Below are 13,665 nucleotides of genomic sequence, written 5' to 3'. Positions count from 1 at the left end.
GGCTTTCGCCTTTTATTGACTTGAAGTCGTGTTTTATTTTTTAATCGTTCCTTCAAGATTCATGGCATCCAAATGAATTTTAACATCAAGTACCCATGATAAATAATTATCACCATTGATATCAAGAGCTAGAAATTCTAATTTAGTAAGACTTGACATGGTAAAACTTTTGCAAATGATAAAATTGTAGAGTATCGTGCTGATAACATGTTATGAAATAAAGAACCAAAAACTAAATAATAATATTGCAAGAACACAAAAAAAGAATAGAGAAGAAAAGACAATTGAACTCAATTGTGATGTGTCTTACAAAAGCATTACACTCCTCTATTTATATGACATATTATAGTATAGGTTACATTATGAAATTCAATGAAATGAATGTTACAATATGGAATTGAATGAGAGGTATATAAATATTGTAACCTATGTAGATTATCGTTATCTACATTTATAATATATCATTATATTTACAGTAATATCAAAATAAAATTTAAAACATAAAAATTAAACTCAAAACTTTGACATTTAAAAAAGGGGAACTAAAATGGGAAGTAAAAAACTACATTACTTCAAAATAAATAAAAAATAAGAAAATAAATTGAAATTTAAAAAAGGAAAAAGGAAAAAACGTCTAACCCCAAACGACATCATATCGATTCAATAATGGCCTTTTCGGTTTCGACTATGCAACATACACAAGCGCCACGTGACTCCAGGAATATTCCTTCATCCGTGTACGCCGGCCGAATAATCCACGCTGGCATCCACGTGGCACATAGAAACTATCATCTACACTGCCCAGCCGGTGAGCCTGCCTTCTCTCTCGCAGTATCCGCATTCTCCTCCGTCCAATAAAAGACGTTAATGAATCGGACGGTTGGGAGTCCGTGAAGGGGACCGGAAAGAAAAGAGATTCGACGCTTTGTATAATTTTACTTGATTTTTCTATTTGGATTTAATGCTCCCTTCATATTCGTCGCCGTCCTTCGCTCCATTTGCTTCCCTTCTCCCCCGCCATTGATGATTCCTTGCACTGTCATTGTTTCTTATTCAAATTGACTGTATTTTCGTCTTGAATTTCTCTTCTTCACCCATTTTATTCGGTTCACATCTTTGAATTTGAAGTGTAACTATTGGATCAATGCAAGTATTATTTTGTGTTTGGACAAGTTAATCACCGACTGAAGTCAAGGTGTGTTTCTGTGTTAAATTTATTGGCTCTGGCTTAACTTCCTTGCGATTGAAGTGTGATTGGATTGAATGTATCTGTTTTGGGAAGAAGAACAAGGGTTGTTAATCAAAGGTAGGTGAGTACGGAGAGACTGAAATTAGAGGAGGAAGAAGAAAAATGGTGAAGTTTCGATGAGTGGAATTTTCCGTCCGGTTGACAATGGAGCGGAATTACCCCTATGAGAATGGAGTGATGATGACGAGAGACCCAAAGCCAAGACTGAGATGGACTGCTGATCTTCACGACCGTTTCGTAGACGCGGTCACCAAGCTTGGTGGGCCGGAAAGTAAGTTCGTGTTCATCATTTTCATGATTCGTTGAGGAATTTGCAATCTTTGTTGTAACCTTTTAGAACTAATGATGATCTTGAACATTTGTTGAAGTCTTGTTCTTTGATCTTGTGTTGGTGAGACTGAGAGGTATTAGGGATTTTTTGGGCGAGTGTATGGGATATGGATAACTGATTATTTTCATGGGAAATGAAGTAGTGATTAAATTATGTTGGTGGATGACAGGACACGTAATTTAACTTCATTTAGTCGTTTTCTTCTCGACTGAGCTTCTGCGATGGATTATATATTAAGTTGTTAGATGAGCATTCCCATTTAGGGGCTCTCAATGGCAATATTGTGGTCAAGTGTCTAGTTGATAGTTTCTTTTCTTTTTGTCCCTTCACCAATTCTAATCTTCTAGCAATGAAGTTTGAAGAGAAAGACTAACTGATTCCCTTGGGATGTTTGGAGAAAGGAGTAGGGAGGAGTGAGGTTGTGAACTCTACTCCTGAAGTAAATATACTAGAATTAGAAAGTGCGTGTATGAGGTCTAGAATTGTATAAAATTTCTCGATAAAATGTGTAAAGTAAAAAAAATGGAAAAATTGAATTTCTCGATAAATGTTGTAAACCTCAAAAGCTTTACTATTGAAGTTGAGTTGTTTAGCACTAACTTATGAAGTTGGTGGGCTAAGCAGCTCCCAATTTTATAACTTATTAATTACCTACATTTTATGCCCAAGACTTTGCAAGAACACTTGGTGCTTCTCTTGATATTCACAAATAGAAATAGATAGTTAAGTCTAGCGTTCTCTTAATATTCATAGATAGAAATAGATAGTTAAGTCTAGCAGTCAGAATTAAGAAATATAATTTCACGTTTATTGCGATCCTTCATATCCTTGTGATATTCTACTATAGTTAGCTTATATATCTGAGCTTTATTTTCTCTCATAGCAATGAATTATATAATTATTATTGGGGGACTGTCTTTCTCAGAAGCAACGCCCAAGTCTGTGTTAAGATTGATGGGTTTAAAGGGCTTGACTTTGTATCACTTGAAGAGCCATTTGCAGGTAAATGTTGAAATCTTTGCTTCATGATATCTCATTTTTCTCATTACTGATTGCAGAGGAATAAGATACTAACATAACTTTTTAACCTTCAGAAGTACAGACTTGGACTGCAAACACGAAAGCAAAATATGGCAGAGCAAAGGAATGAAAGCAGCGGTAAGTCTATATGGACATAGGACAATATGTACGGACCTCTGTTGATTGCGTCTGCAAATTTTACCCCAAATTTACCCTAATAATGGAGTGGACTTGTCGAGTATATTTTAAAAGTATTTGTGACCTTGTGTTTTTCTTTTTTTGGGTAAGCCAATTATACCATCTATTTTTTTTTTAATATTTTGATATTCTTTGTGGATCTGAAATTAACTGGGGAACATTCGATAACTATTCATCATGTTTTCATATTCTCTAAGTAAATATTTGATTTCTTAAAGCCAAATTTTACTAACAAAACAAGATCTTAATAACTTTTTTTTTCAAAAATTTTTGTTTGGTTTTTTATCATACTCCTAAAAGGTAGTTAATGAAACGAAAAATAGGTGGAAGTAGCGTTTACAAGCTTATTTTTTAAACAATAAAAAACAAAAAACAAAAGGGTACTTATCAAATGTGGCTTTACTTGTCAATTAGTTTGTTATGCTTCTGAGCATTTGTATTTTACAAGTCACCTTCTGGTTTTATCTGTATATTCCTCTTGTTTGCATCTCAGTGTTCACCTCTAGAAAATTTATTTATACATTCAAATATAAACTTTTCAGGTACTCTTAGCAATTTCTCCGGAGTAGAGGAAGATGAGAGGTTTGTCTTGTTGTGTATCTCATCAAAATAAAATGCGCATATATGTTCTAATATTCTCTGTTTTACTGACATTCCAGTGACTTCAATGGTATTTTGCTGAACATATTAGTTAGCATAATACTGGTTTTCTGATTCTCTTTATCTTGGATGCTAAAATTAAATCGTTGAGAAAAACTAAGCTTCTTGTTAAGTAAGGTTTTCTACGAAGTTCAAAGTTTTCCTACTAGGTAGAAATTAAGATAAAAAGAACAGGAGGAAAATATCCTTGAAACTGAGATTATCTATTGCATAATAATATTCCATTTTTTATTTAACTTACTTGAACAGAGGGATGCAAATTGCTGAGGCTCTTAAATCACATGTTGAAGTCCAAAAAACAATACTAGAACAACTCGAGGTACACCTTGCTAAATTCTTCTAGTTACAACAAACTCAATCTCAAGTTTGTGATCAATTTTCATTTTGTTGGCTCTTGTGAAGACAGGTACAAAATAAACTGCAAATGAGAATAGAGGCTCAAGGAAAATACTTGCAAGATATCTTAGAGAATGCACAAAAGAGTCTGGCACTCGCCATTAACAGTAACCTTGGTAATCTTGAAAGCACAGAAATGCAGTTAATAAATTTTGATGCGGCTCTGTCGGATCAAATTGAAAAATTTAAGAAACAAGAAATAAGAGGAAATATAGCAAACCTAAATGATGTTTGTAAGAAGACCGCTGATTCACTCATCCAGATATGCAAAGTAGAGGCTGCAGAAGGAGACACAGACGAGTTTAATGTCGAAAAGAATATGATCAACTTTGATTTGAATTCCAAAGGTGGCTATGATTACAGTGCAAACGGGGCTGAAATACTTGAGGCCAAAGTGATTCCTTGTTCAAGGTAATACTCATGCTATAAAGTACGTATTTTGTTGACATGTGCATTATTACATATAGTAGTAGATTACTTTCGGGAGGGAATAAGCACTTCCATATAGCTTGTTATATATATTCATCCCTCATGCCCCGAAATTTAAGCTTTTTCTTCCCTCGCCAAAATGTCAAAATATACTTTAGTTCTTCTTATCTCTTTTAAACTTTCTTACCTTAAATATTAGTCAAACTAATGTCATAATGACATATTAATGTGTAAGATTTTCCTAGATTTATGTTGGTTTTCTTTAGGCTCCAGAATTCCTTTAGTTAAGGATAATATTATTAGATCCTAGAAGAGCCTAGAAAAATCCTCGAACTTAGCTCAAGGATCTCATGTCTATCAATAGGAGTTGTATTCTCATTTGCAAATCAAGCAAAAATAAAGAAAATGAAGAAATAAAGCAAAGGTAGAGAGTTAGACAACCTTAAACTGAGTGAGTGTCAATAGTGTCCATCTTGGTACTTTTTAATAAAAGTTTCTCTCTTCCGACTGGTTGTCTCTCGTTTTTCTATGCCAATTTCTTCAATATATAATAAGGTTTAGAATGAGTTAAATGATTTCTGAAAAAAAAAAAAGATGAGTTAAATCATAAAATGATGATGATGGTACGTTGTGCCAAATTTAGTTGAAATTTCTTTGTACACCTACTAATAATTATTAAAAAGAGAAAAACTTGGGTGCAACTAAGGCTATCCATCTATTGTACAGGCTTTGCTCTATCCAATAAAAAGCTGCCATATGGCAATTAGTTTTTACTTTTAAAAAATAATAATTATTTTCTTGTACATAATTGGGGAGTATGAGATTAAGTACAATCTAGGTTACACTTAATTATTACCCTATTAAAAATTTGTAGACACATACCCAGCACCTAGTAGCTCTTTCTTCACATACCCAGCACCTAGTAGCTCTTTCTTCACATACCCAGCACCTAGTAGCTCTTTCTCCTTCCACAAAGATACAGGGGAGGCCTGGGTTTCGATCATGTGGAAGTTTGCTTAGGCAAGGCAGGGGGCTGCAAGTATGAATATGTACTTAAGTAGGGGAAGTATAATCTTTCTTACGCATTTGGAATAATGATTTTCTTGTTTCTTGGAAAGTCATCACTCCAAAAACATGTCATTTATCTTTTCAATAGAAGATATCTGATTAAAAAAATCCATCCATAAAAACACAAATATGTGTGTGATACACACACGGTTGGTGGAAGAGAAAAGCAAAATATATGTTGCTTTTATTCATATAAACATAATTTAACTGACTGTACCATCAATTTCGAGCTCAAAGATCCCCACCCTTTCATTGGTCTCGAAAGAACAAAGGAAAAAGTATGCTTTTATATGTTTTTGCTAAGTAAGTTCGTAACTGCTTCTTTGCTGTCGTGACAAAAACATCTTCAGGTAAATCAGATTCATGCAAGTGTAGTTCGTTTCTTGAGATAATGTTTTGAAGCCTTTTCTCCTCCAGCCTTTGAGAATATGTGGTAAAAATGTCCAACTCCAGCCTCAAGTCTCCATTTGCATTTGCCACTTGTCTTTATTCATATGAACGAAGAATTTCAGAAGGTTGAAATACCATAATTTCACATTTTTTTTACCCCTTATTTTTCTCTAGTTTGTAAAATAGACATATTTTGTTTGGTATAATGTTCGTGTTTTCTTAACTTATCATTATTTATTGGAAGTCTTTATATTTGTATACGATTCTTTTTCAAAGCCCAGACTTTGGAGTTTCTTATTAAGCTCACCTACCATTTACCCAGTGGATCGAGTTGCTCCTTGGGATCTCTCATTTTGTATCCATATTTGGTTTTTTTGTTGTTTTATGTTTACTTTCTTTGGCATTGTATTGTTAAATAATTATGGGCAGTTATGCTTTTAGAAAATTAAAGTTAAAATACAATTAATTTTGCATGACTTAATTATAGAACTAGAGGAGGGGTTTGGATTTTTTTTTTTTTAAATTGAGTTTTAGAACGAAAGCAAGGTGAAAAGTCAATTTTACCCTTATTAAAATTTCCTTCCTCTTTCACCTAAATTACAATGTACAAAAGAAAAAAAGATCATTCATAAAACTCAGTTTCTCCCCCACTTCCTTCTATCTTTAACTTTACTTTAACCTCTTTCAAGATTAAGTTCTCCTGTTATTAAGCAAGTTTTTAGGTTTTTTGTTTTCTTATTTTCTCCGATAGGTTGTTTCTTCTTCTTCTTCTTCTTCTTTTTTTTTTTTGTGTCCTCTCTTTGTGAATTCTTTAAATCTAAAATGTATAAACTCAATCTATTTTTTAATTGTTCCAAGTTGATTTAGAATTGTTTCAAACTTATTAGCAAGCTTTTTGTTATTTTTTCATCTCTTAAATATCTCGAAAACATCTCATAACTTCTAAAGTTCAAATGTTTAATCTCAAATGAATTATATAGTTGTGTTTATGTGATTTAGGGTGCTTCTATACATGTTTAGGGAGTTTATAGCTACTGGTTTTTTCATCTGGCAAACATCTCGCAACATCCAAACACTACAAGAAAAGGGGATCTCCCAACGCACACAATTGTCGAGAGACGTGCCAATAAGCATCGAAAAAGGATCTTCTGACACATAAATGTCTGTTGGGATTGGGATCGGGCGAAATGTGTCGGGTGAGGATCTCTCGACGCCCAACATGCACCTTCGGGCGATCATGGACATCTCCTAACGTTGGAGGACATCGCTGGGAGTGTCCTAATCCCCAACGCCACTTTGAAAGCATCAAAAGATCCCTCTCTCCTGATGTTTGTAGATGCGTCCAGAGTGGTAACAAATGAGTAGGGAGTTGTTTTTTATTTTTCTTTAATTATTACCTTCATTTTTTTGTAACCCATGATACCTTTTTGAGTTCCGATTCAATTTAAAATAATAAAATTTTCAAACAAAATGTTTACAAAATTAATATTTACGTTGAAATACCTGCTTGTTGTACAAACATTAATTCAAAGATATGTCATGTTCGACTCTAAGTGAGCGACTTAATGGGCGACTAAGATAGGATGATGCGATAAAAGATGCATGTCCTACCTATGCGTTGTTGATTTTATAATGATATGAATGTAGTACAAGTTTTCCTCTCTATCGTCCAAGTGTAAGAGAGGTCTCCTGGTAAGTTCAGAGTCGAACTCAGGGGATTGGTATTCTAATTGAATATATTGCGCAACTAATCCTATGTGGTATACTCTATACAATGTAAGTATGCACAATATGTTTGTCTTAACTATATACACTAAGGTGCGATTGATGGTGTACGATGAACATGATAATGGAGTGTAATGAATCGTGAACTCATGTAACAGGCATGGTATGAAAGATTATTTAACTAATTAATTGTAATGTATTGTGTATTAATAGTTCAAGGTGATATAAAACATCTATTAACTTCAGAATTAAGGCGAGCGTCCTCTCGGTGCGTTTGCCATACTTGCTTGCCTCTCAGGATCCAAATACTTAAAGTTAATCTACGATTTATATCTAATCAGTCTGTATGCAACATAAGCAATTTATCTTAATTTAAAGTGAGCATCCTTTCGGTACTTTCGCCGCACATGTCGAACATTTCTTAAACTTGTGCGAATGATGAATTCGACGATGAGATTGCATCGGTACAATCTCTTCTCCTTTCACTTAGAGTTAATACGGGTTTTCACTTGTGATTAGGTGATTACTATCAATGCAATTGTCTTTTCTCTTGAATAAAACAAGGTTTGATGTCCACATTTAGCTAAATAGAACTTACAAAACACATCCAAATTCTCTAATATTAATAATATGTTACATTGTTCAGAAACTAATTAAATGCATTGAAAGTGAATAGTAAAAGAGAAATGAGAGAATGGTAGAAGAAATGCGTTAATGTTATAACTAGAACTTTAGGCCTCTTGGCCATAGAGCCAATATTACAACTTAATACATAAGAAATATAAAATGGGATACAAAGAAATGGATCAAGCCTTAGAGTATGATTTCTCATATTCTTTGGCTTTGATTTTTGCATGTTGTGATAAGGGAAAATGGTAGGAGAGTTTTCTCTCTCTTGTTCTAAGCTCTCATATAAAACTTTAAGACATAAAGGATGAAGGGAAGAATGAACTTGCTTTGGCATCCAATTTTTGTACCTTTTCTTTTTGAAGTAAATGCCTCTAGGCAAAGAGGGATGTGATAGAACATTCCACGCCTAATTAATTTTTCTGATAAAGTAGCATCGGCGCTGCGCAGACGTCCTTTTGTCCTTTTTATAACATTTGCGCCAACCAATTTTGTTTGCTAGTGCTTCAGATTGCATAGCTTGTTGTGACCGCCGTCCTGCTAGTTGTGCACGTCTCCTCTCTCGATGTTCTATCGTTGGGTTATACTTCTTTTCGCCTAAAATCCTGCAATAAGACAAGTAAAACACGATAAAATAGGTATAAAGTTCTTTTGCAGTATGCGATACACAAGTTAATCAATTCTTCTACTTTTTTCCGCGTTTTCTTCCAATCTTATGTAATAAGGCTTCATTATTTTACATAAAAGGTTACAATAACTTGTATTTCTACAAGTTATCAATACAAAAGTTTAATTTACAAAATTAGAACATATTTCACAAAAGAAGAGAGAGTACTCTTACAATGTTTGTTTGAAACAAATACATAAAATAGGAAAATGCATCATCTATCATCGCCAGACGTCATTTTCGAATAAGCCCACACCTACAATCACACGAAAGTAAAATACATTACTCAAAATTTCCAACAAACCAAAATGGATGCCAGAAACCAAAATTTTTTTCACTAACAATAATCAAACTTACTCCATGATCCACATACCATTCCATAATAATCCAACAAACTCACTCAAACATCAACCTACCCCATAAGAACCCAATGTCACAACTTTGACTATCTGTACAAATGTAACAATAATATAATACAAACTTGTTACACAAAAACTAACTTTAGCGTGGCCCACCCAAAGTAACAATGACATTGAGACCTTTAAAGAGACGTTTAAGCCCCATGCCCTTCAAACTTACTACATGATTAAACTACCCCATAACAATCTAACCTCTCAACTTTGACTCTTTCTACAAATGTAACAACAATAGAATCGCTAAACCTAGGCTCCTTATACAAAAATTCACTTTGGCATGCCACCCAACATAACAATTACATTGAAACCTTCAAAGTGACGCTTAAGCTTCCCCTCCCATCAAACTCACTCCATGATCAAACTATCCCATAACAACCCAACCTCTCAACTTTGATTCTTTCTATAAATGTAACAACAATAGAATCGCTAAACCTTGGCTCCTTACACAAAAACTCACTTCGATGTACCACTCAAGGTAACAATTACATTAAAACCTTCAAAGCCCACTCTAAACTCATTCCATGATCAAAGTACCCCATAATAGTCACGCCTTGCTCCAAAATACTCTATGTAAGGTTCTCTACGAAGCAAGACAGAGAACGTCTATTAAGTGAAAATAAAGAACCATAAAAATTTTAATGCTTGATGTGGACTAAGATGAAATGCGAAAACTTCATTGATACTTCAAATAACAAGGCACATTCAACATTTTGTACAAATTCTTTACAAAATCGCTATGCACAACTGGAAATAATACTTAGACTCTCCTCGCCTAGCTACTATGTAACAACCCAACTCCATATACTAAACTGAGGTCATTACTACTAAAATAAATAAAGACTTTGTTATTAAAAATGAAAGAGAACACTAAATTTTAAATGAAAATTTTAAATACTCATTTATAAATCATAATTTAAAAATATATAGAAGTAAAAGCTAGAGGATAAAATCCTGGTTTGGACCCTATTTAACTTTTAAAGAAAAATAACATAGAAATAAATTATGAGTTCGATAAATTTTAAAAAAGTACTAAAAATCCAAATATTGTAAACATATAAGCGGAAGCATAAAAATTTTCCCTATGGCAAGTTGCGGTCACTTCTTGTCATTCGCCAACTTTTCTCTACCTCTCCCTCTGCTTGAAAAATTAAACATAGAAACAGGGAGTGTAAACACATGCTTAGTAAGGGACCCAATACTAGTCTTGTTAGGTGACTGCTAACTTTTTATTAGAGTCGTGCGAGGAAGTACTTAAAACTATTGTGCTCCTGAACACATGCAATCTAGTGATCCTGCAGGAACACTTTTGGTATATTGGTGAACTCGAAGGAACACCTAAGGCATTGAGCTGTAAGCGACTCTGTCGGACCACTCATAAAACATGTCATGACAGGTTGGTAGTTCTGTCGAACTCATACAGTCATAAATCTATGAAAATGTGCTGATCCCGATGGACTCCCAATCATAACATGACACGAATATCAATCATAACATACTTATCATGTGATTAATATATTATGCATCATAACATATCAATCATCAACATCAGTTATTAACATCAATAATTTATATCAGTTCTCAATATTAACACATTATGCATCTTAGCTACATCAATGCATAACGATAAATACATGCAAGCTCTTAATTCTGTTTTCGAGGTCTAGTAGTAGAATCTCTAACATGAGAGATTAGCTAACAATAAATTCCTAGCTGACAGTCAAAGTTTCCAAAGAAATAAATCTCCAAAGAACCAATCTTAAATAGCAAGGAAAAACAATAACTAAATTAATAAAATAATAGTTGGCTAATGACCCTAAAAACCATCCCAAAACAACTTACCCAAATTTGAGGTTGAACCCAATTCAACCTTAATTGGGAAAATTTCACAACGCACACTACAAGAATAAGAGGGTTCCCGATGCACAAAACGATTCAGAAGAAAGAATGTTGGGACAAATGGCTATACCTGATGCCTTTTTTCATACGTCAGAACAAGGCGAAAACATTATTTTAACATGACCTTTTCCTGATGTTTCATGAAGGGCGTCGGGAAAAAAGACGCCATTTCTTACGTCTGGGTCTAGAACATCAGAAATAATTTACAATTAAAATAAATATATAACTTTTCCCTATTTCCCATGCATGGCGTCGGGAATGGAGACACCTATTCTCGATGGTTCTCGCCATGCAGCAAAAATAGGTAACACCATTTCCGATGACTTGCATGGGGCGTCGGGAAAAACTCGAACATTAATTATGTTAGAGCAAGATTCTCGACGTCCCATGGATGATGTTAGGAAGGTGTTACCTATTTCTGATGCCATTAGTGATTCGTTGAGAATGTTTCTAACTATTTCCGATGAGTCACTAATGGCATCGGAAATAGGGGGAACCCCCAATGTTTTCGTGGTGTGTCGGGAATTTCTTTATAAATTTTTGTTTCAGTTCTAAATTTATTTGTATTTCTAAGGGTTTGAAGATGTGGTTTCATTTTTGGTTCGCCGAGGAACCGATAATTCTTGTAGGCACATTAAATATTTTACCTAGATGACCCAAAAATGGTAGTAATTGAAAGTTGTCCACGTGGTCTAAAATAAGCGTATATGGGACGTGCTCGCAGTGGACGATGTTGAGAATGAGCAACTGAATGTACTCGAAATCGTTGTCGGTCATCTAATAGATGAACACGTCAAGGATGACACTCTATACAAGAGTGATGTTGATCCCACAATCGTTGATTACTACAAGAAATTGGCATATTCTCGATGCATAAAATGGTGTCGAAAGAAATAACGTCGGGACAGACACCTTTCCTCAATGCCACTTTTCACATGTCGGGCAAAGGCGAATACATTATTTTATTATTACCTTTTCCTGACACCGTGATAGGATTGTCGGGAAACAAGAACTAATTTCCAATGTCTGGGTGTAGAACGTCAGGAATAGTTAGCAATTAAATAAAATATATAATTTCTCCCAACGTCCCATGCACGACGTCAGGAACGGACACCCATGTTCCCGATGACACTATCATGCATCGAGAATGGCCATCGAAAATCTTCAAACATTAATTATGTCAGATAACGATTCCCGACACCTCATACATGGTGTCGAAAATGGTTTTAATTATTTCCAACACCATTAGTGATTGTCGCGAATGGCATCGGGAATAGGGGGATCTCCCGACGTTTTCATGCTACATCGGGAGTTCCTATATAAAAAAGATGTTTCAGCGAAAGAGGAGAAAGTGAGATTATTTGGCGAAACGAAGAGAGGAGAAAGGAGATCGTTGCCATCACCGTTGTTTCTCTCGCTGTTGTGAGCCTGCCGTCGTGCCTCTCCCGTCGTCTGCCACCGCTCATCCCTATTTGAGATAATTTTAAAACCCTAAACCCTTAAATATTAGTTTAGGTTAGGTTAGTTTAAATAGTTTAGTTTTTTGTTTTTTGAAATTAGTTTTACGATTTTAATGATGAATTAGTTTTAGGATATTATTTAGGAATAGATTTTGGTTTTTGAAGTTGAAATTTTGAATGTGGGTTGAAAATGGGGAGGGAGGTTATTTGAGAAATTGATTTGGAGAATTAAAAATTTGAATGTATGGGTTGAATTTGAAGAGGGGGAGGGGGTTTAATTGAATATTTGAAGGGGATGGGTTGAAAATTGAGAGGAGAGAGGGGTTGAATTAAAAATTTGATGGGGGATTGAATTGAAATTTTGAAAGTTATGGTAGCCTTTTTTGTTTTGAATTTGTTTGTATTTCTGAGGGTTTGAAGGGGTGGTAGTAGGATAGCTTGTAAGGTAGCATTGTTGAAAGAAGTGGGTAGGACGATATGAGGATTGTCACTACCTCTGTGACTACTACATGAGCCGTGCATTTTAGGTGAGCAACTGGACCCTTTGTCATGGTTAATTATGATTTCAACTTTTAATATGTATAAGAAATAAATAATATAATTGTTTTCATGCAGGAGCAATCACAGACAAACAATGCTGCTAAACAGAAGTAGCCTTACAATCATAGTAGCGGGTCAAAGTCGTTTCTACAACGACAACATGAGCTTGATGAGCAAAGAGGGAAGCTGGTTGACCGTGTGAAGTTGTTTCGGTAAACACACGTTCGAGACGGGACGTTCGTGTCGTAGGTCGTGGAGGATGCGCATGTAAGTTATCCAAGCAACACTTTTGCTTTTTTTATCCTCTTTAATAATATATTTTTTACTTATTAAAATAGTTTCTAAATTTGTTGCAGAATCAAATGCTGGAACTTCAATCCTAACCTACCCCAGAGGATACTCAGCTACTCTCTAGGGACGAGATATACGAGATGGTGTTGGGTAGATGACCAGGCTACTCAAAAGGCCTTGGTTGGGAATCCAAGTCCAAGGCCCGTAAGACGACCAGTGCGAGCAATTCCATAACCTCATGTTTGTAGTCCACGGTAGAGCTCCAATTACGGGCTAAGCTTGATCAAGCTATGCAATGGACT

The 13,665-nt window shown here is 34.8% G+C and overlaps 1 protein-coding gene and 1 long non-coding RNA gene across 3 annotated transcripts; one reads left to right on the top strand and one right to left on the bottom strand.

Annotated features, from left to right (window-relative positions):
* Positions 1–647: 647 nt before the first annotated feature.
* Positions 648–6,092, top strand: LOC103499251 (myb family transcription factor PHL11). 2 transcript variants are annotated; one of them, XM_008462216.3, is made up of 7 exons: positions 648–1,520; positions 2,506–2,582; positions 2,675–2,738; positions 3,341–3,380; positions 3,708–3,777; positions 3,865–4,265; positions 5,702–6,092. In XM_008462216.3, exons 1-7 carry the CDS (start codon positions 1,394–1,396, stop codon positions 5,703–5,705), a joined length of 783 nt encoding a protein of 260 aa, XP_008460438.2. In that variant the 5' UTR covers positions 648–1,393; the 3' UTR covers positions 5,706–6,092. The 2 variants fall into 2 exon arrangements, with proteins under 2 accessions (XP_008460438.2, XP_050939713.1); XM_051083756.1 differs by lacking the exon at positions 5,702–6,092 and having other exon boundaries at positions 918–1,520; positions 3,865–4,269.
* On the bottom strand, positions 3,643–4,832 carry LOC103499250 (uncharacterized). The gene is made up of 2 exons (XR_007820268.1): positions 4,725–4,832; positions 3,643–4,132 (listed from the first exon to the last, which is right to left on the bottom strand). It is a non-coding gene; the product is annotated as an uncharacterized LOC103499250 (long non-coding RNA).
* Positions 6,093–13,665: the final 7,573 nt, after the last annotated feature.

This window comes from Cucumis melo, chromosome 4 (assembly GCF_025177605.1).
Source record: "Cucumis melo cultivar AY chromosome 4, USDA_Cmelo_AY_1.0, whole genome shotgun sequence".
In the NCBI taxonomy this organism is placed as follows: Eukaryota; Viridiplantae; Streptophyta; class Magnoliopsida; order Cucurbitales; family Cucurbitaceae; genus Cucumis; species Cucumis melo.
The sequence above is the reverse complement of the archived record's forward strand: the minus strand, read 5'-3'. Positions and strand labels throughout refer to the sequence as shown.

Coding starts and splice junctions, on each gene's coding strand:
- LOC103499251 (XM_008462216.3), top strand. CDS start 1,394: ATGGAGCGGAATTACCCCTATGAGAATGGAGTGATGATGACGAGAGAC. Junction 2,739..3,340: donor GCAAAGGAATGAAAGCAGCG/GTAAGTCTATAT, acceptor TAAACTTTTCAG/GTACTCTTAGCAATTTCTCC. Junction 3,778..3,864: donor CAATACTAGAACAACTCGAG/GTACACCTTGCT, acceptor TTGTGAAGACAG/GTACAAAATAAACTGCAAAT.